Source organism: Suricata suricatta, chromosome 2, assembly GCF_006229205.1.
Source record: "Suricata suricatta isolate VVHF042 chromosome 2, meerkat_22Aug2017_6uvM2_HiC, whole genome shotgun sequence".
NCBI classification, from domain to species: domain Eukaryota; kingdom Metazoa; phylum Chordata; class Mammalia; order Carnivora; family Herpestidae; genus Suricata; species Suricata suricatta.
This window is the reverse complement of record NC_043701.1, coordinates 128,932,977-128,956,866: the sequence shown is the minus strand read 5'-3', so window position 1 is coordinate 128,956,866 and position 23,890 is coordinate 128,932,977. Positions and strand designations below refer to the sequence as shown.

At 36.4% G+C, this 23,890-nt stretch overlaps 1 protein-coding gene across 2 annotated transcripts in view; it reads left to right on the top strand.

Moving 5' to 3' along the window:
- Window positions 1–23,890, top strand: part of CTNNA3 (catenin alpha 3) — a 1,635,386-nt gene that overhangs the window by 1,077,472 nt on the left and 534,024 nt on the right. The window contains exons 11-12 of one of the 2 annotated variants that reach the window (XM_029931757.1): window positions 12,154–12,310; window positions 17,891–17,968. In XM_029931757.1, coding sequence (XP_029787617.1) covers window positions 12,154–12,310; window positions 17,891–17,931 — 198 coding nt within the window. In that variant the 3' untranslated portion in view covers window positions 17,932–17,968. Of the gene's footprint in view, window positions 1–12,153; window positions 12,311–17,890; window positions 17,969–23,890 lie in introns of those variants that run through there. The other variant, XM_029931758.1, reaches the window with a different exon arrangement.

Below are 23,890 nucleotides of genomic sequence, written 5' to 3'. Positions count from 1 at the left end.
AAATAAAATAGAAATTCTTCCAGAAAAAAATGCCACATGGGGGGGGGTGATGGAGGAAAAGAAGTCACTGATCTGTACAAAGGATTAAATATTGTAGAATATATACAAAAGCTTCTTTATCTGGTACTGCAGTTTTCCCTAAGAAAGCAAAGTCAATGGCTGTTATCAAGACAGAGTTCAGATGAAATACTGCAGTGAAATCCTTGTTAGTTTTATCATTTCAGACAGTAGGTAGCTTTTTATGAAAAATGCATGGTTTGACTATGGCAGACTAGGCTATGTGGGGCTGGAAACTCACATAATTTTGAGGGCCTTCTTTAAGGAAAACAATGTGTATTTTTTTTTAGAATGCAAAAATAAATGACAACTAGTAATTAATTTAAAATGCTGATAAATATTAAAATATCCCCCAAATCAAAAAAGTGATATATTTGTATAATTATATCCAAGACACACATTTATGAAACATTTTTCTTTTGTTTCTTTCCTTCCCTTCCCTTTGTTATCCTTTCCCTCTCTCTTTTGTTCCTTTCTTCTTTCTTTCTGCTACACACCATTGATCACCTCTTAAATAATAGTAATCTGGGGCGCCTGGGTGGCTCAGTTGGTTGAGCGGCCGGCTTCGTCTCAGGTCATGATCTCACGGTTGTGGGTTCCAGCTCCGTGTTGGGCTCTGTGCTAACAGCTAGTTCAGAGCCTGGAGCCTGCTTCGGATTCTGTGTCTCCCTCTCTCTCTGACCCTCCTCTGCTCATGCTGTCTCTCTCTGTCCCTCAAAAATAAATAAAAGACATAAAAAAATTAATAGGAATCAATTCTATAATATCAGAAACTATAGAGAAATTAGGAAGATGAGTCTATCTTTGCTTTTGCAGTTTGTTTAAGAAGGTCTGTGGAAAGAGGGGGCATGCAATTAGGAGAAACAAGTGTTCTGTCCCAATATGATGCCAGCCGCACAAGTATGAGGGTAGTAAAGGACATATAAAGAGGTGACTTTAAGCCTCTTTACTATACCACTAAATCCAAACCAAATGTATACTTTCAACTTCCTGCAACTCAGGTTCCCTTAGCTAGATCCTAAATTCTTGTGGCAAATTTTACTAGAACAAAAGACCATGTGAAAACATGTCCGGGAGCTCTCCAGGTGTCTTAGATGGGCCTGTGAAAGCGAGAGACCCTGAAATACAAAGTTCTGAAACTTAGAGGAGAACATAAAAATCTTGAGACAGTCTGAAAATCCTAAATATTATGAACATAGTTTAGATGTATGAGAGCTTCCTAGGGCAAATGAGAACAGGATGTAATAAAATATTGTGTCTGATTTGATATTTAAAAATGGGAGGGACTTAGCCTATGGTATGCTGAGACCTTGGTCACATATACCCTTAGAAAGGGTAGGAAGCCTGAAGAAGCTGGAATGGGACCTCATGAAACTAAGTTGGCCTTTTCCAGGAGTGCCACATAACCCAGTATACAAAGTCTAATGCAGGCTCGTTTGAATAGGTATCTATGAGGATGGAGAAATGAAGATTATTCAGAGAGAAAATCAGCATCAAATATAGCCTTTTTCAGTGAGTGTGGGCAGTGGATGTAGCTGGGTTAGCAAACACCAGATTCAGAGGAAAGGGCTGACGGGCTCTCAGCAGGTCCTGGGGGTCCATGTTCTGATCCTGTAGCTCACTCATTTCCTTTGCCTTTTTTATTTGCCAGACAAACTCCAATTTAAAAAAAAAAGCATTTTTTAGGTACTCAAATTGGAAAGGAACTAGTAAAATTATCATTGAGATGATCTTATGTATAGAAAACCTAAAGGTCACACACACGCACACACACACACACACACACACACTCACACTCATATCATTAAAAGCTAATAAACAAAGTTGACAATGGTGCAGGGTCCAGACTCAATGCCCCCAAATCAGTGTGTTTTTGTATACTGACAATAACACAATCTGAAGTGATTCCACTTACAATTGCATCATGAAGAATAAAATGCTTAGGAATAATTATACCAATGACAGGGATGACCTATACACTGGCAACTGTAAAACATTGCTGGAAGAAATTAAAAAGACTTAAGTAAATGGAAAGTAACTTTGTTTATGGATATTAAGACTTAATAACAGTAAGATAACAGTATTACCCAAAGCGATCTGCAGATTTGGTGCAATCCTTATTGCAAAATCCCAACAATGATTTTGCAAATATAGGACAAACACATCTTAAATTCACGTGGAATCTCATGGTACTTCAAATAGCTGAAACCACCCTGAGGAAGAAGAACAAAGTTGGAGGACTCACATTTCCTAATTTCAAAAATTATAAACTATAGTGGTCAAATCAGTATGATACTGGCATAAAAGTAGACTTATAGAATTATAGGCCAATGGAATAGAATAGATAGCCCAGAAATAAACCTTTGCATATACGAGCATACTTATTTTATTGTGCTTCACTTTATTGTGGTTCACAGATACTGTTTTTCTTTTTTTTTTCCCCAAAAATCAAAGATTAATTGGAACCCTGTATCAAGGAAGTCTAGCAACACCATTTTCCAATAACATATGCTCATGTGGTGTCTCTGTGTCACATTTTGGAAATCCTTACAGTATTTTAAATTTTTAATCATTATTATATTTTTATGGTGATCTGTGATCAAGGATATTTGATGTTACTATAGCAATTGTTTTTGAGCATCACAAATCACACCCAAATAAAACAGCAAACTTAGTTGATAATATGTATGTTCTGACTGCTACATTCCTCTGATTCTCTCCCTCCTTTCTGGCCTCCCTATTCCCTGAGATGCAACAGTATTTAAATTAGACCAATTGATAACCCAACAATGGCCACTAAGTGTTCAAGTGTAAGGGAGAGTTGCACATCTCTGACTTTCTAGGAAAAATGATTAAGCTTATAGGAAAAGGCATGTCAAAAGCCAAGACAGACCAAAAACTGGGGCTCCAGTGCCAAACAGCCACATTGTGAATGCAAGGGAAAGTCTTTGAAGGAAATTAAAAATGCTACTCCAAGGAACACATGAATGACCGAGGGTGAAACAGGTTTATTGCTGAGGAAGTTTGAGTGGTCTGACTAGATCAAACCAGTTAGAACATTTCCTTACATCAAAGCCTAATCCAGAGTCATGCCCTAACTCTCTTCAATGCATGCTGAGAGAGATGAGGAACCTGCAGAAAAAGTTCAAAACTAGTAGAAGTGGTTTATGAGGTTTAAGGAAAGATGCTATCACTCTAACATAAAAATGTAAGGTGAAACAGCAGGTGTCTATGTCAAAGCTCCAGCAAATTATCCTGAGGATTGAGCTAAGATGATTTATGGAGGTGGTTACACTCAACAAAGATTTCTCAATGTACACAAAACAAGCTTCTATTAGAAGTAGATGTCATCTAGGACTTTCATAGCTAGAGAGGAGAAGTCAGTGCCTGGCTTCAAAGTTTCAAAGAACAGACTGTCTCTCTTGTTAGGGACTAATGCAGCTGGTGACTTTAAGTTGAAGCCCATGCTCATTTACAATTCCAAAAATTCTAAGGCCCTTAAGAATCATGTCACATCTGAGGCTCCTGGGTTGCTCAGTCAGTTAAGCATCTGACTCTTAATTTCGGCTCTGTCATGATCTCACCATTCATGAGTTCGAGCTCCACATTGGGCTCCATGCTGACAGTGTGAAAACCTCCCTGGGATTCTCTCTCTCTCTCTCTCTGCCCCTCACCTGCTCTCTCACTCTCCAAAAATAAATAAATATATTTTTTTAAAAAGGATTGTGCCAAATCTACTCTGCCGGCATCCTATAAACAGAACAATAAAACCTGGATACAGCATATATGCTTACAACATAGTTTACTGAATATTTTAAGCCCACTGTTGAGGCTTACTGCTCAGGAAAAAAAGATTACTTTCAAAATATTACTGCTCATTGACAATGCACCTGGTTACCCAAGAGCTGTGGTGAAGATATACAATGAGATTAATGTTGTTTTCAGTCCTGCTAACACAACCATTCTGTGTCCCATGGATCAAGGAGTCATTTCTACTTTCAAGTATTATTAAGGAAGATGTTTCATAAGGCTAGCGCTTCGATAAAGAGTGATTTCTCTGATGGATCTGGGCACAGTAAGCTGAAAACCTTCTGGAGAGAATTCACCATCTAAGATGCCATCAAGAACATTTGTGATTCATAGGAAGAGGTCAAAATATCGACATTAACAGGAGTTTGGACGAAGTTGATTCCAGCTCTCATGAATGACTTTTAGGGGCTCAAGACTTAAGTGGAGGGAGGTGTTTGGTAATGGGTGTTGGTTGCAGGTGTAATGGAAATAGCAAGAGAACTAGAGTTAGAAGTGGAGCACGAAGATGGGACTGAATTGCTGCATTCCTTTGATAAACCTTATAACAATTGAGTTGCTTATTTTTTCCTTCATTAACTTAAAACTTTTTAAAATGCCATCATAGTTATTATACATATTATAATAATTTCAGATGATAATATAGTGATTTAAAAATTCCATATATTACTTGGTGATCATGATAAGTGTGCTCATGACCCCCTTCACCCATTCATCCGTCCTCCCATTCTCCTCTCCTCTGGTAATCATTAGTTGGCTCTCTATAGTTAAGATTCTGGGTTTTTTTTTTCACTTTGTTCATTTGTTTTGTTTCTTAGATTCTACATATGAGTGAAATCATAGAGTATTTGTCTGTCTCTGACTATTTCACTTAGCATTACACACTCTACCTCTATTCATATCATTGCAAATGGTGAGATTTCATTTTTTTCATGGATTATTAGTATTCCATTGTATATATATATACAAGGTATCTTCTTTATCCATGCATCTACTGATGGACACTTAGGTTGCTTTCACCATTGTAAATAATGCTACAATAAACATAGGGAGGTATATATCTTTTCAAATTAGTTTTTTCATATTCCTTGAGTAAATACTCAGTTATGGAATTAATGGATCATACAATAATTCTATTTTTAATTTTTTGAGAACTCTTCATATTATTTTCCACACCAGCTGCACCAGTTTTCATATCCATCAGTTGTGCATGAAGATTCCTTTTTCAGATGAGTTGATTCTTATGAATGACCAAAGAAAGTGGTTTCTTGAGATGAAATGTACTCTTGATGAAGATTCTGAGAATACTGTTGAAATGAAAACAAATATTTAAAATATTACATAAACTGAGTAGATAAAGCAGTGACAGAGTTTAAGAGGCTTGATTCTAATTTTGGAAAAAATCCTACTGTGGGTAGATGCTATCAAACAGTGTCACACTTTATAGAGAAATTGTCCCATGAAAGGAAGAGTCAATTGATGCAGGAAACGTCATTCTTATTTTAAGAAGTTGCTGCAGTCATCCCACTCTCCCACCACCACCATCCTAATCTGTCATCAGCCATCAACATCAAGCAAGGCCCTCCATTCGCAAAAACGACTCACTGAAAGCTCAGATGATGGTTATCAATTTTTAGCAATATTTATAGTTTAGGTGTATACATGTTTTTTGGGTTTTGTTTTTGTTTTGTTTTTAGATAAAGCTATTGCACACTTAGTAGACTACATTTTGCACTGAAAAATTGAAAACACACAAAAAAATCATTTGACTTGTTTTGTTGTGGGGATGAGAAACAGAACCTGCAGTATTTGCAAGGTATGCTTACATGGTTAAATGATTTTTGACACAGGTCCCAAGACCTTTCAATGGGTAAAGAACAGTCTTTTGAACACATGATATGGGGAAAGCTGGATATCCACATGTTAAAGAATGAAGTTGGACCCTTACCTTGCACCATATACAAAAATTAATTCAGAATGGATCCGAGTTCTCAAAATAATAGCTAAAACTCCAGAATTCAAGAAAACATAGGACAAAAACCTCATGATATTAAATTTGGTAATGATCCTTTGCATATGACACCAAAAGCACAGGAAAGTAAAGAAATAATAGATCAATTGGACTTTATTAAATTGAAAAACTTTTGTGCAACAGAGCACACTACCAGGGAATGAAAAGACAACCCACGGAATGGGAGAAAACATTTGTGAATCACATATCTGCTAAGAGATAAATATCCAGAAAATATTTTAAAATCCCTAAAACTCAACAACGAAAAAAACCAAACAGCTCAATTTAAAAATGAGCAAAAATTTTGAATAAATATTTATCCAGAGAAGAGATACAAATGGTCAATAAGCCCATGAAAAGATGTTCAATATCACTAACAATTAGGGAAATAAAATCAAAACCACAATGATATTCTACTCCATACACATTATGATGGATACTATTTGTAACAAAAGCAGAACATAAATCTTGGCAAAGATGTGGGGGAAATGGAGGTTTTGTTCATCATGGAAATGTAGAAAACTGAAGCCATTGTTGAAAATACTATGGTATTCCTTCAAAATAATTAAACATAAAATTATCATAAGATTTAGTAATTTTATTTCTGGGTGTATACCTATAACGTTTGAAGCCAAGACTCAACCACATGAATGTTCATAGCAGCATTATTCACAATAACCAAAAGGTGGAAACAACCCTGTTTCCATTAACAGATGAATGGATAAACAAAATATGGCATGCACATATAGTGGAATATTGTTCACCCTTAAAAAGGAATGAGGTCTTAACACATTCTACCACATGGATGAACACTGAAGATATTATGATATGTGGGAAACCAAGGCACAAAAGGCCAAATATCATGATTCCATTTCTGTGAAATATCTAGAATAGACAAATTTGTAGATGGAGTAGAATAGTGTGTTTTAGAGATAGTTTATAAATACCGTAGTAACTCTAATTGACATGCTTAGTATAAAAAGAAGTAAAGAGAAACAAGACACAGTCCCACCTATGAAAGAGGCTCATGTGAAGCAGACATGTATATACAAACAGTCATACAATATACTATAACTATTTAGTTATATGAATGAAGAGCTTTTCAAACAGAATATAATTCAGTTACCTGGTTATAGGGAATGGGACAGATTTCACAGTATATAGTGACATTTCAACAAGTTTTTAGTGATAAGGAATATTCCTCTGGTGGACCAGCGCAGGGAAAGAAATGGAGCAAGGATGTTAAGGTGTTTTTAGCTGTAAGAGCAAAGTCATAGAGATGTGCAGATACGTGGTATCATCAGGACATGGAGTTTACGATTGTATGGCCAGAACATCGGCTAACACAGGGATGACAGGGGATTATCATAAAACAGTGAACTGTAGGTAAGGGCCAGCCTGTGGAAGACTTTGGACTGTGAATCAGTGAAAAGGCATTTGGGTTTTATTCTTAGTCAATTAGGATTCTGTCAAAGGTTATTAGCAAAGGACGGTCGTGGTCATTTCTGCATTTGAAAAAGAAATGCATTTGTAGCATGGAGAATGGCTTGGAGTGAAACTGGAATTAGGAAATATTTAGAAGGCTATAATATGAGTCATGTTAAAATATAATAAGCTACTGAGGTTAGAGACGCTTTCAAAGGTGAACTGACCGACAAGGTGATTTATAGGGTTAAGGGTGAAGAGTGATTCTAACATGCACACATCTCAACCATAATCTGAAGAAAAATGCCTCAGAAGGCAATGTAATGTATTTTGTTCACCTTTACTTATAGAAGATGACTTCAGAATTCTCCCCCCCCAGATATATAGACAAAATTCCAGAAGTGTGACATTATAATGAAGATTTCTTCTGCCTTAAAGAGGGTTAGCACATCTGAATTTTGTCTGCTTTTAGGTTTAAGCTAAATATTGCAAGAGTCAAGTAGGATAAAGTGTTTTCATAGTATGCCCTGCTGAATCAGATAAATTGGATCAGAAGCAGAACTGAAAATGTCCTTACAAAATATAGCCTGTCTTATATTCATGACTTCATATTCCCACTGAGGGTTCTGCACCAGTTCTTTAAGAGCATGCCTTTCTGCAAAGGCACAATTTTAGCACAACCACATGTGTACACAGTTGTCCAATTGCAGGGACAATGAAACACCAGAGACCAGAGCCTTTGCAGTGTACACAAATGTACATTATAAGTTAATAGGTTAATAAAACTCTAAAACTGAAGTCAAGGAATACTGCACAGTAGTTATTTCTGAAAGTAGTGTGTGTTTCCCTAAAATTCAATGTGTTCCTCTTTCATAAAAATGAAATAAGCGAACATCAACATAATATTTTCAAACAGCTAATTTCTCCCTTCCTCTATCTTCAGTAATTCATTGAAAGTCATTTAAGTAAGGTGCAGCCTTTAGGCTACTTAGAAGAATATGGTTCTTTTTTATTCTTATTGCTATCATATTTTGGTGAAATCTGAATCCCATGTCCAATATTTGGCTACACCGTTGACTTCTGTTTTCAAAATTCAAAAGCTGCTTTTTAGTCTTCATTATCCTTGACAGCATTTAACCTTTGAAAAGATTTTCTTCCTCATCTGACTCTCCAATACCTTTGTTTTCTACATCTTCCTTGAAGATTCCTTCCCTCATCTTTGTCATTTCCAATTTATTTTTCCCTTCTATATGTTGGAACTTTCCAAAGGTTGTTCTCTTCTTACCATTGTCTTCTTTGATTTTCTTCCAAATCTATTGGAAGAAAACTACTTCCGTTTTGCTGAATATTCCTTGAGAGATGAAGTTAGGCTCTTCTTCTAAGCTATTGCACATGTTATTGCCCCTTCCTAAAAAAATCACATTATAGTAATTTCTGCTTTTTGAGATTTTAGTCCTTGGAACATCTTTCCCCTTGGAGCTGGAAATCTTTCCTGTGTTAATAGAGCATCTTGTGCTACCTTTACAATAACCCCCATGTTATAGTATGTCTGTCTGCCTATCTATCTATCTATCTATCTATCTATCTATCTATCTATCTAATCTATCTATTTGTGACACCCCCTGCCCTGTCTCTTCTAACTATCTATCTATATCTTGCAATGGATCTTAGAATCAGAACCCCAAGCACATCACTATCACCAGGGAACTTGGAAAGGCAAAATCTGTGCCCCAAATCGCATCATGTGAATCAGAAACTCTAGGGTGTGGCTCAGGAATTTGTGTTTTAACAAGTCCTTCAGGTGATTCTGATACAGGCTGAAGGCTGAGAATCACTGTTGTAATTGCCTGGCTTTTGGCTGATTTCTCTACTAGATTATGGACTTGTTTGAGAAGCTGTGGTGGAATCTTTTTTGATTGTGAATTCAGTATCCAGTGTAGAATCTGATACGTTGTTCTATATAAAACTACTTTGTTTCAATGCATGTACAAATAAATGAGTAAATGACAACTTATTTTATGAGCTCCGATTCCATAGCTCAGGTAACTGTGATTTGTATGAAGAGCTCGGTCACTTCAAAGCCAATATCTCTAATAGTAAAGTTGACATCTAATACTCCTCATTAACACTGCCTACCAAAGCAATTGCACATATTTGCTTCTACAACCCTGACTGACTTTTTGACTCTCTGACCTCTCCTTTTCTATCAATACTAAAATCATTTCCCACACTACTCTTGGAGAAAACTTAATTATCATCTTTCTTTGATAAATAACTTCAAAAAAAAAAAAGATTTCCATTTATTCTGAGTATATAACTAAAACATATTCACCATTATAAGTTCTGAAAAATTCAGTTACACACACAAGTAAAATAAAAAGCACTGGAAATTCCATACCTCCAAGAGAACCATTATTAATTGGTGCATGTATTCATTTGGCTTTTATTTCTATCATGCTTGCATTTCAGTGTTTTCTATGGAGCATAATATTTTGTAATCTACTGTTACTGCACTATTTTGGGTGTATTTTCCACAGATTTCTTAATGACTACATGATATTTTTGGCAGTAATTTGACCTAACCTCATCCTTCCTTAATTAATTGGAAGTTCTGTCAAAACCTTTACATTACTTCCACCCTTGCAGTCCAGGCTCTCTCCTACTCTTATAACCTATTGCAGTAGCCAACTATGCCAGATTCCCTAAAATTTAGTTCTGGTGCTCCTGGATGGCTCAGTTGGTTAAGCCTCTGGCTCTTGGTTTTCGGCTCAAGTCATAATCTCACAGTTTGTGGGTTCCAGCCCCACATCGGGCTCCATGCTGACAGTGAATAGCCTGTTTGGGATCCTTACTCTCTCTCTCTCTCTCTCTCTCTCTCTCTCTCAAAATAGGTAAATAAACTTTAAAAAATAATAAAGTTTGGCTTTGAGAAAATTGCTCAAATGTCAAAGTGACTCTCCAGTGTCTTCCGGATAAGGCCAGGTCCTAGCAGGAGCACCAAGGACTCCTGTTGATTTCGTTTGCGTACCCAGGCTCTCGGGGAGACTGCTCACCACGTTCAAAGCATGTCCTCTATTTTCCTACCTTTGGGATTTTGCTACTTCTACGTCCCATCATTCTTCTCCAACCGCACTTTCACTCAACTCGCCATTTCAGCGTGAGTCCATTCCTGATCTCCCTTCCCTGCTCTACTTGTTTTCCCTCCTTGGTTCTTATAACCATGTAACAGACTATATATTTGACTTACTTAACTTGCTAATTGCCTCTGTGCTGAACTGTAATAAAAACCCCATGAAGGCAATGTTTTTTTTGTCTTATTTATTGCTATATCCCTAAAATCTAGTATCCAAAATATACAAGGAGCTCACTCAACTCCATACATGAAAAATGAATGATCCAATGAAGAAATGGGCAGAAGACATGAACAGACACTTCTCCAAAGGGGACATCCAGATGGCCAACAGGCACATGAAACGATGCTCAACATCACTCATCGTCAGGGAAACAGAAATCAAAACCACACTGAGATACCACCTCACACCAGTCAGAGTCGCTAAAATGAACAAGTCAAGAGACTAGAGATGCTGGCGAGGGTGTGGAGAGATGGGCACCCTCCTACACTGTTGGTGGGAATGTAAACTGGTGCAGCCGCTCTGGAAAACAGTGTGGAGGTTCCTCAAAAAACTATCCATAGAACTCCCCTATGAACCAGCAATAGCACTGCTAGGGATTTACCCAAGGATACAGAAATGCTGATGCATAGGAGCATATGTACCCCAATGTTCATAGCGGCACTTTCTACAATAGCTAAATTATGGAAAGAGCCCAAATGTCCATCACCTGATGAATGGATCAAGAAGATGTGGTATATATATACAATGGAGTACTATACGGCAATGAGGAAGAATGAAATAGGGCCATTTGTAGCAAAGTGGATGGACCTTGAGGGTGTCATGCTAAGCGAAATAAGTCAGGCAGAGAAGGATAGATACCATATGTTTGCATTCATGGGTCTAACAGGAGAGACCTGGCAGGGGACCATGGAGAGAGGAAGGGGGAAAGAGAGTGGGGGAGACAGAGTGAGGGACACAGATCAAGGGAGACTACTGAATACTGAAAAGGAACAATGGACTGAAGGGGGAGGGGGAGGGAAGGAGGGGTTGGGGGTCGTGGTGGGGGGGCACTTGTGGGGAGAAGCACTGGGTGTTATATGGAAACCAATTTGACAATAAACTATTAAAAATACATAAAAGACACTCAGAATATATTTGAAATAATGAATGAATGAATGAATGAACTAATGAATTAGTTAACAGTTAATATTTACTGGCATAATTCTACAAGACCTCTAGGAAGTCAAAGATGTTACTGCAAACAGTACAAACATTCTACTGAGTTATGCAATGCGAATCCAAATGACCAGTTAGCATGTTTCTCCTCCCTGAAGATTTTCTTAAGAACTTCTACTGAAGGTGATTTCTTGGCTTTCTAAAGACTGTTGACCATTAGTTGTGGTTCTGATATGTATTGCATACTGAATTGATTTATGGTTCTATGTTTGCCTTCTCACTGAGTAATAGAGAAGCTCCTTAAAGGCAGATACCAGTTATCTTTGTATCTCTTGCAATTCTTACTGCATTGACAATATGTAGTCTAAAATTAATTGAACTATTGCCACAAATAAAATTAAAATATTACCAAAAGCAAAGAGGGAATTATACATGAGGATATTTTACCATTGCCCCTGTTAAAGATGCATTTGTCTATTTTTCTTTTTTTAAATAATACCCATTATCTGCACCCTGTTATTATTTCCAAAGAAATCATCATGTGAAAATTCTACATCTTTGTAGATCATTAATGCTGCAATTGCTTTGGCTGCAAGACCCAGGAGTCAAGTGGTCAAAAACACCATGGAAATGTACAAGCACACCTGGGAGAGTCACATCCACCTCCTCACCGAAGCTGTAGATGACATCACAAGTATTGATGACGTCCTCGCTGTATCTGGTATGTTTTAAATCTTTTAATTTACACATTTGCTCTTGCCAGTTTTCTGAAGCAGGGTAATTCTGAATATAATTAATTGTATGCAATATAATGAGACTCTTTTTAATGGTCATCTTTCTTGAAGCAAAGTGCTGTTCTGTGTGATCTACTCTAGGATAATGAGCCTCAGGCCTGGTAATCCTTACAACTCAACAATTTACACTGTGTCTCTAAAAGAAACTCTTATTCATGGACAAAGTATAATTGGAAATAGTAGCTGCAAATTTTAGGCATTTTCTGGCTTTTTCAACAAAAAATAATCTCTCCCCCTAATATATATTTATCTTTTGATTTCTCTGCACTTCTCTTTCAACTGTTTGTCTTCACTCAGGGGAGAGAGAGAGAGAGAGAGAGAGAGTGGGAGAGAGAGAGAGAGAGAGAGAGAGAGAGACAGGTAACTCTTCATTGATTTGAAGATTTGAGATACAATATATACTTCAGCTTCCTGTATATGTATTTAAATAATGATTTAAATAATCAAATAAACAAGTCTAAACATCTAACTACATCAGTTATGGATGGGTTTGAGATTCCATGTCAAATCTAGATAATTATTTTACTACAGAATAGATCAGTGTCCCACAGGATTATGAAATTATTCTCATAAACCCACACTCTCAGAAGTATATCTTGGGTTTTGATTATATTATTGTAACAGCAAAAAACTACTCTTTAATCTTTTTTTAATTTTCTTAAAAATTAAGTCTCTTCTTAAAATAAATCATGTTCTACTTTTTTTGAAAAGAGATTTTCTTGGAATGTGATATTATTATTTTTTACAAAATGCAATTCTCATGAATTTCTAATATCATTTTATCTTTTAAAAGTTTCCTGATATGGTTTGTCTAACTCATGGAATTCATTACTTTCATGCATGTATATACTTTCACCTTGAACAATAGTCCCAGAACCTTAGTGTATTTTCATGATACATTAATGATAAGAAAATGTATGATATTAAAAATAATGTAATGTTTATTTCTTTTTGAGAGACAGACAGACAGAATGTGAGTGGGGAGAGATGGAGAGAGAGGGAGACACACAATCCAAGGCAGGCTCCAAGCTCTGATTGGTCCACATAGAGCCCAATAGAAAATACACTGTAATTATTTTAAAATTGTTTTATTTTCATAGAGCTAAAGACTTTTAGAATAATAGAAAATGTATGGGAGGAAATATTAACATTCCTTGAATCCACTATTCAGAAATAACAACCACTGATATCTGATTTATTTCCATCCAGCATACATAAATGTGTGTGTGTGTTTTTAAATAATTGTGTCATGAGCTATATAATAATTATTTAGTTGAGTTTTTTCACATCATTATATATATTTCTTTCTTTAATTTTTTAATGTTTAGTTTTAAAAGAGAAAGACAGAGCATGAGTGGGGGAGGGCAGAGATAGAGGGAGATAGAATCCAAAGCAGGCTTCAGGCTCTGAGCTGTCAGCACAGAGCCTGACACAGGGCTTGAATTCACAAGCCATGAAATCATGACCTGAGATAAGGTCAGATGCTTAACCAACTGAGCCACACAGGCGCCCAACATCATTATATATTCTTAAAAAAAAATATTCATTTATCTTTTCTTCTTTGGTTTACATATAATTTATATAAACTGAAATTTTAACTGCTATTAATAATGCCTTGTTAAACATATTTTTATCTATTTGTGGTATTCTTAGTATACATTTTGTGTGTGTATGTGTATCCAATTAAAATCTTATATTGGGGCAATCTTTTGTTTAATTCTTAAGTGCTAGGTTCTGGGTTTTAGTTGGTTCTCTAGGTTACAAAACAAAGCAAACTTCTCATAGTACTCTATGTAAAGGCAGTTTATTACAGGCATACTAATGGCACAATCGGGAGACTCTCCAGGACACACAAGAAGGGGAACGCGAATTGGCCAAGCCTCGCATGAGGAGAGCTGAAGAAGGCCATGTATCAGAGCGGCTCTGTGGGGCCTAGGAAGAGGAGCTCATGCTTTTTCTTTTCAGGGCTGGTTTACCCCAGCCTGGCAACCTTCTGAGGCTGTTACGTTCTGTGCACAGAATGTTCTGTTTACACATAACAGAATTATCAGTACAGGGGGATAATTAAAAAGTGGACTAATATTTAATGTTTCATTATTGTTTTAAAATTCTTTCCAGATAATGCACTCCATTATATTCTTCTTTAAACATTTTTTTAATGTTTATTTATTTTTGAGAGAGAAGTAGAGTATAAGTGGGGGAAGGGGAAGAGAGAAAGGGAGACACAGAATCTGAAACAGGCTCCAGACTCTGAGCTGTCAGCACAGAGCCCGATGTGGGGCTCAAACCCACAGACTGTGAGATCATGACCTGAGCTGAAGTTGGAAGCTTAACCAACTGTGGCACCCAGGTGCCCCTCCGTTATATTCTATACCCAGGGTGAACCGTTCCTACTTTGCTGCCCTTTGGATGCCCTAGTTGGTAGTGGTCTAAGGTTGTTAATGACCGATGTAGACATCTCTGTATCCTACTGACCTTCCCTCATGGTTTCATCTCAAAGCATTACATCTCAAAGCGTTACACAGTACCACCTAGGGTAGGAAGGCAAGCTTGCTGGCTTCAAGTTATCAGGAGGAAATCAGACTTTGTCTTATTTGTCATAAGTCAAAATTTGTTCCTGAAGCTATCTCTGGACAAATTTCTGGCAAAAGAAAATGGGATTTCCATGATGAGCTGAGAGTGGTGATTAATGGTTAATGACTGACCCAGGGCCAGAGGAAATAGTAGTCCTAGTATGTAGCACTTCCTGATTTCTGTGGCATAAATACTCCCATGTTGGCAGGTCTCAAGCTACTGATGTGATGTCACTGAACTCTGAGTTGGGAAGAGATTTATATAAACAGCTCTTGTGAGCTGGTATAAACAGATCCTAGCAGATTACTGGGCTTATAACAGTCATAATTCAACCTTTCTGACTAACCACTTATCATCCAAACCAAATCCAGGTTTTATGAGCAGAAAAGAAGAATAAAATGGCTGTCGTCTAGAGACATATGTTTACCCCAAGTACTCAGTTTCCTTTTGTGTCATTCAATGTAAAACTGTCTAATTTGAAAAATGTAGGTTATGAAAAATAAAGATTTAGGCACAGTTCAATTTTTCTTTTGATTTTTTTAAATTAAAAATTTCTTTAAGAATACATCTTTCTAAAAAATGATTTTTGCATCTCTCCGTCAGTGTACAGGAGACTGAAACATGGCTGCCGCCACCCTGTGTTTGGTTCATCACGGCGCCTCGCACACTGAAAGAGAGATTGACCACTTATTGATTATAATAAGCACTGCCATTCCCTTACAGCAAATGGTTTTCTCATTTAAATTTTTAAAAAATATTTTTAACTTTATTTTTTAGACAGAGAGAGACAGAACATGAGTGGGGGAGGGACAGAGAGAGAGGGAGACACAGAATCTGAAGCAGGCTCCAGGCTCCAAGCAGTCAGCACAGAGCTCAGTGTGGGGCTGGAACCCACGAACTGTGAGATCATGACCTAAGCTGAAGTGGGGTGCTTAACCAACTGAGCCGCCCAGGCACCCCAGGTTTTCTTTTTTTCTTTCTTTTCATTTTTGAATGTTTATTTATTTTTGAGAGACAGAGAGAGGCAGCATGAGCAGGGGAGGGTCAGAGAGAGAGGGAGATACAGAATCTGAAGCAGGCTTCAGGTTCTGAGCTGTCAGCACAAAGCCCGCACAGAGCCCGATGCGGGGCTTGAACCCACAAACCGTGAGATCATGACCTGAGCCAAAACCAGAGGCTTAACCAACTGAGCCACCCAGGAGCCCAGGTTTTCTCATTTTAAAGATAACGTCATATTGACTCTCAGTGAGGTCAGTATTGAATATTGAAGGATGTTTGGAGATCTTTTCTCCAATTTCTCTCTACTACATTCACTTTTCTTCATATCCCTGGCTCTTGTTAAACCCCCATGTTAAACCATTCCCTCTACCTGATTTATCACATAATCTTTCTAGTTTAAGCTCCTGTTTCGAGATTTTTGCTTGAAGGCTGGCTTTCAATAGGTATATGCTGAATGAGTAAAAGTATTTATTCCCCTTTTAAATTCTGTGCAAGATTAATTTGGTGAGATTTATTTCTTACACTTTCAATAAATGTATTCATCTTTGGAATAAATAGTTTAAAAATCTTCAAATTATGAAAAATAATTTTAAGCATTAATCATCACAATGTGCTGTGACTTTAACTTAGTGACACAAAGATAACTCTGATGCTTCCCTCAAAAAATGCACTAACAAAAGCCTCTGTGTTCATGACATTGTAGAGAAAATGATCTTTAACTGCTAAAAAGTTGTATCTGAATCATTTGAAAAAGAAAAATGAGAGTAAGTAGACTTACAATTTTCTTTTAAAATTAATACCAAATAAACACATAATATTAGCAAGATCAGGGGCGTCTGGGTGGCTCTTTTGGTTCAGCTTCGGACTTAGGCTCAGATCATGATCTCATTGTGGGTTCAAGCCCCGTGTCGGGCTCTGTGCTGACCGCAGAGCCTGGAGCCTCCTTTGGATTCTGTGTCTCCTTCTCACTCTGCCCCACCACTGCTGGCTCACTCTCTCTCTCATTCTCTTTCTCTCTTTCTCAAAAACAAAGAAAAAAAGTTATATCAATTGCACACAAAGTACTCCTAATACCCAATATAATCTTTATAATGTTTATGAAATAGGTGCTGGGATAAAAGGTGACCAATATAGTATATATCTATGCAAAGATAAGTTATATAATATAATTATAACCAATTATCTATTATCATACACTCATATATCTCTTTATCTTGTACCTATTTGAAATTTTAGTTGGTTAAAGGCATCATGACATGACATGTTTCAATAAAAAATATATTCTTTTAAACTGGGAACTTGAAATCAGATTCTGCAAAAATGGATTTTGATAAAAATATATTGAATGCCAGCTACATGCAAGACAGCATTCTGGAAAGTGGAGGAGGATATAAAGAAGGAAAAGAAACAATGTTTGCTTTCAGAGAATTACAATCTATTGTATACAGATCAGATCCCAAGGGATTTTAATAGTCATATTAACAAAATGCTGTGCAGTTAATGGTGTTGGAATGTCAGAGTATTGAGGGACGCATTTTAAAGGATATAGTGTTTGAACTGAGTTGTTGAATTCAGTTGAACCTTGAAGAACCTTCAATTGAAGAAATTGGAATAGCATCCCAGAAATAGAGAAGTGTGTAAAAAGTACGTGATGGCTTTGACCAACAACCAGTTGGCCAGCATTATAGAAATAAAAGTCAACAGGTGGTATTATATAAGACCCTAAATATTTAAGAAAGATGTAGATCACCTAAAATATTGAATAGTCATGTCACAGACTACACCAGTTTTTCAGAATACTAACTGCTTAAAACCACTCTTACAGAATGAAGTAGTATAGAGCTGAAGAATGATTTAATTGTTCTTAGAAGTAAAAATAAAGTAAATCCAATATCAAACAGGTGTTCCCTCACTTTCTCTGTTTCCCCTCCAAGAAATAAAACCTAACCCGACTGACACAACCAAGATTCAGTAAGAGGAAGATGAGATGAGAGCCATTTTGACAACTTTGACCGGGCTCAGGCTGAATAAACTGAGTGCCCATTTATCTACCAAGAGACGATCTCTTCATCTGGAGAGTCCAGGGATGACGGACAGCCAGAATCTTCCATGTAATGGGCTAAAATAAAATGGCAGGGTTGTGTGGTTCTAAGACTTTTCCTCTGGGTTCTCTGTGACTACATTTTCATGGGATGGTATATTCCTCAGTAATCCCTGTGGAGACTTCAGGGAAATTATACACACGGTTTTACATAAGTCATGGAAAGACAGGGAGAAAGCATGCTTTCAAAATTGATTGAATAGGTTCTCCCAAAGCAATCCATTATTGCTCTATTAATAATTATGTTTTGAATAACTGCTTAAACTTACATGATGAAAGAATAGTTTGAGCATGGGAACTGGAATTTATCACACATGATTCCATGTGCTAACAGGCAAGTTCACTCAAGATGCTCTCATTTGAATGAACAATAGATACAATGTATGACTATTGTTTGAATATTAAGAATTTGATTGTTAGAAAAGCCATAATTAGAATCCGTTTTTGGCTTTATTAAAATCAGATTTGAGAATTTTTGTCAGGACTTTAAGGTGAGCTGGAGTAATCAATCGTCAATAATCTTACTGGTGAAATAAGTAGCACTAAGCATTTGCATCTTAGACTTGTATATAAAGGTATAAATATTTCCTAAATTCTGAAGATCTACCATGTACATACTTATAAAGGCTCTGAATGATAAAATAGACCTTTAATAAAGGATTTTCTTAAATTTGTGTTGGTATATACAGTATAAAACAGTATTAATTACCATATTTTTGTGATGGACACATAGACAGAAATTTTCAATAAAAGCAAAGAATAGAAGTGAGTCCCCAAATTTCATTTGCATTTAATTATTTCCAGGCAGTGTCTCAACTGTAAACACATAGATTTATTTAATTTTTTAATTTAAAAAATTTTAAATGTTTATTTATTTTTGAGAGAGAGAGACAGAGTACAAGTCGGGGGAAGATCAGAGAGAGAGAGAAACACAGACTCCGAAGTGGGTTCTAGGCTCTGAGCTGTCAGCACAGCTGGACTCCAACCCACAAACTGGGAGATCATGACCTGAGCCAAAGTCAGACACTTAACCAACTGGGCCACCCAGGCATCCCTAACACATGCATTTAATAAGTGTAATTTGGATAAACAAAATCCTTAATATGGTGAATTCTGTGGATATTATAGATTAGATGTGGGATTTGAAGGAAAGTTTCTCCTTGCTGTACAATAGTTCCCCACCTACTTGTGAGTCTATGATGTGCTCCTAAGCACTCTGAAAGAACAAAGTCTTCAAGTAGAGATAGTCTTTAGGCAGGAAAACCAGGATACTCCCTACCTACATTTTCTCCAAAGGTAGGAAAAATGAAAGGAGCGTCCCTCCTGCTACATAGGTAGGTGCAGATACAAGATCTGAAAGTATAAAGTCATGTATTTGAGCTTGCAAATTTGTGTTGGCATACTTTTGGGCCTTTAATAGCATTCCGGAGAATCTTAAGAAAACAGTAAAAACCTCTTCTTATGAATGGCTCTAGAGCTTGCACTGTGAACACTTTATGTATATTTGAGAAGTACACATAGGAATTACATTCTCATAAAGCATATATCATCGCTACTAAGATGTCACCATTAAAGGAGATCTTATAGATGAGACATCAAGAGAATAGATTGTATCCCAAGAATCCACGGGAAGCACAAGAGAGGAGTCTGGAGCAAGCTAAGAATGCTTAGGATTAATGATTTTGTTTGGAAAATAACCTCTATTCACTAAATTCCCTTCTTTAAATATTAATAATTATATTATTTTGCCATGGTCTGAATGTGTGTGTGCCACCAAATTCTTATGTTGGAACCCTAGTGTCCAATAGGAAAGTATTAGAAAGCAGGGCTTTTGGGTAGTGCTGAGGTCAGGAAAGTGGAGCCCTATTGAATAGGATTAATGTTCTTTTAAAGGAGAGCCTACAGGGATCTGTAACCCCTTCCACTATGTGACAACATAGGGAGAGGCATTGGGTATAAACCAGGAGGAAGGCTCTCACCAGAATACAACCATGCTGGTGCCTTGACCTTGGACCTCTCAGCCTCTAGAACATTAAGAAATAAATTTCTGTGGTTTATAAACTACCCAGTTTGTGTTATTGTGTTGGAGCAGCCTGTGTGGACTAAGACACATTTACTCACTTATTTAACAAATATGTACTGAGCACCTACTAAGTGATAAGACTGTTCAGTCCTGAAGATAGACTTCACGTTAGAACTCACATTCTTGCATGGTTGGAAGAATTAAATAAAATGATATACACTAAAACTGTGGTTTGTGAACATAATTCATTCCAGAAACATGCTTGTAATCCAAAGCACTTATATATTAAAACATTTCCCATAGGAAGTAATGGAAACTAAGATGATTCATTCCACAACCCAAAAATATTCATATAAAAACAATTATAATACTGTAATATAATACAAAATAATAAAAAATACAAAACATAAAGAAAAATAAACTAACCTGTGTTTACCTTTGAAAACCTTCATGGTTGGTGTGAGAAAGACGAGAGAGAGGAGGGTTGCTGTACAAAAGGACGTTCACTATCATTAATAGATGTTGACTACAGTACAGTATTAATAACCTCTTGTCATATCCTGTATTTAATGTAACTGGCAATAAGGCAGCAGAGGACAGGTCTATAACTGCACGCAGCATGACCTAGAATGAAGCACAGCATTTCTAAGCTTACTGTTGTATGAAAAAGCAAAGGACTGATCAGAAGTGCTTCAAAGTGACAAAAAATACACTAGTACCAGGTGTGGCACTTTTCAGTGTTCTGAGTAATCGTTGATTTCTACCAGATGGCCTGAGACAAAGCATCTGAGCATGGGAGACAATCACCCACGATCCTACAGCGAGAGAGAGATCAATTGTGATCATGTCACGTTTGGTGTCATGGACTACTCATGTTGCGAGACATCGCTCGTTTATCAAGTTAAAATTGATTAGAAATGTTTACTCGCCTTGTGACACTCACAGAACAAATTACAATCCAACACTTTACTGTATTTAAAATGCCTTGAAGAGTGATGAAGACATAGTAAGTGGCCCAGTAAAAGATAGATATTATTTACTAGCATCTTTGCAGGCCATTGTTAAAATTTAAAACAGGTATGATAAAGGTAAATCTCTTTAATTTTTAAAAATGTTTACTTATTTATTTTGAGACAGAGAGAGCATGCCCAGGAGAGGAGTGGAGAGAGAGGGAGGGAGAGAATCCCAAACAGGCTCCATGCTGTCAGTGCAGAGCCCATTGCATGGTTCGATCTCACAAACTTTGAGATCATTATCTAAGCCAAAGTTCAGAGTCAGATGCTTAACTAACTAAGCACCCCAAAGATAAATCTCTTTAGAGATACCTTGTTAACCTATTGCAAGTTAGTATGTTACAGTTTATCAAAATAACTTAAGAATTATCTTGAAAACTATGTTGTAATAACTATCACATGTCAAGACATTGTGTCTTAGACACTGCTCCTGGGAAGGTTAATTTTTATAATTTGTTTCAAGAACAAAACAAGAATATGTGGTACCTGGACTATTTTGCCACAAATTATATATATATATATATATATATATATACACACACACACACACACACATACATATATACATAAATATACATAATTATACATATATACATACAAGGTACATACATATATATGAAAAATATGTGCACATATTCATAAAGAAAATTTGTGCAGGTATGATCAATATGGATTTTTTAAATAGTGAAAGTTTGAAATAATATAAAAACCCATCAGGAGAATGAATAAATAGCAGCAAACATAGTCGTTAAAACAAACTTGTTTCATATGTCAACAGAACAGAGTTTTAAAAGCAATATTGAGTAAATCAACAAGGTTTAGAGCAATGTGAACAGGAGGGTGCCATAAATGCCACACATAGCAAATACATAAGAGTGATTAAATCTGGAGAAGAAGGGGTTGGAAAGGACTGAGAAAAAATACATGTGGGACTTAGATTGTAATGCTTTATTCTTTCAAAGCAATATCAGAACAAAATCTGATGAAAACATAGCATCCATTATTGAAGTACATAAATTAGGGGGCGCCTGGATAGCTCAGTCGGTTGAGCATCTGACTTTGGCTCAGGTCATGATCTCACGGTTCGTGGGTTTGAGCCCCGTGTCCACAGCCTGGAGCCTGCTTCAGATTCTCTCTTTCTTTGCCTCTCCTCTGCTCATGCTCTGTCTCTGTCTCTCAAATATAAATAAAATATTAAAAATTTTTTAAATGAAGTACATAGGTTGTTTCTATATTTTATTATGATTTCTACTTTTCTTAAATTTTTATAATAAAGAAGTACAGGAGAAGTAAATATCAAGGTACAAAGACAGACAGCATGATTGACTGTGTGCCTGGGCTAACACAGAGATCTTCCCAGGTGACCCATATCAGCACCTGAACTCACCAAATAAAGGAGATTAACCAGAATTCTTCAGTTTGATTGTGAATCTCAGTAATACCGAGTAAGAAAATGCTTTGTGAAGGTGAGCTTAAACCTTTATCACTAAGGGTCAGATTCTCAAGGACTGATATTTTGTGAGATTTTTATCATTTTTTACCTTATTTTGCAAGTGAGGGTATCAAAAGGATGACTAGACTTAGAAAACAGTTGTGAAATATATCAAGCATCCATAAAAGGTTAGAGTGTATAGGATAAGAAACAATGTAACCTTACCAGGAAGCTTTATGAAACCTTCCCTTCTGTCATACTTGTTATTACATGTAAAATTGAGGACCCTCGTGTAACTTTTCCTAGGTTTCTACAAATTTCCTTTTACTAAGAATTTTGAAGAAAGCTCTTGCCTCTTGATAAGCAGATCTGCATGACAGATATTTTCCCTCTGCCGGATTAGATCTAAAGCATCAAAATAATCAGAACCTGTTTTAGGGAATAGAATCTTTTTACTTTAGGCATATGAATAATCAAAGCTAATGGTGAAAATTTTCCCATAAGGGCATGATAACATGATTTAAGCAATATTCTATGCTAACACCTTTATGGAAATTGTGATAGTAAGTAATGGAGGAATGAATGTGATTGAAACAAGCAGCCAACACACATTTTGGTATTGACAAGTTAATCATTTATTGTGTTAGTCAAAAAATATTTATTGAACACTTTCTATTTACCCTGGAGATAACTATGGTGAATAAGACACCCTCGACTTCTTTAGTACGGATCTATAGTCTAATTGAAGAAACAGTCCCTCAGAAGCCAATTGTAATGTGGTAAAATAGTTTCTGTTAAGGCTGTCTTTCTATCAGCAAAGAAATTGTGTGATATCCAATCTTGGAAACCTCATTGTTTTGTAATTATTACTTGAATTTGTGATCATTCTTTCATATATTGGCATGAAAGACCTATAGGAATAGGTATTAGGAAATAGAATCTTTTTACTTAGGCATATGAATAATCGAAGCTAATGCTGAAAATTTATTGTGTTAGTCAAAGAAGGTTCAAAGCAAAATCCATGTTTACTGTAATATTATTTTATTCATTTCTGTGATAATTACAGATGTACAGCAATTAATTTTCAATCTGGTATCCATAACAGTTTTTTAAATGTATATTTAGCAATAATTTACAAATGAGCTAACCACTTATGTCCATTAATAAGTTTTTTAAGTTTATATTTTTATTTATTTTTTGCCATTTTATTATATTTTAATTTTTTTAAATAGTTTATTGTCAAATTGGTTTCCATACAACACCCAGTGCTCTTCCCCACAAGTGCCCTCCTCCATCACCACCACCCCTTTCCCCCACTCCCCCTTCCCCTTCAACCCTCAGTTCATTTTCAGCATTCAATAGTCT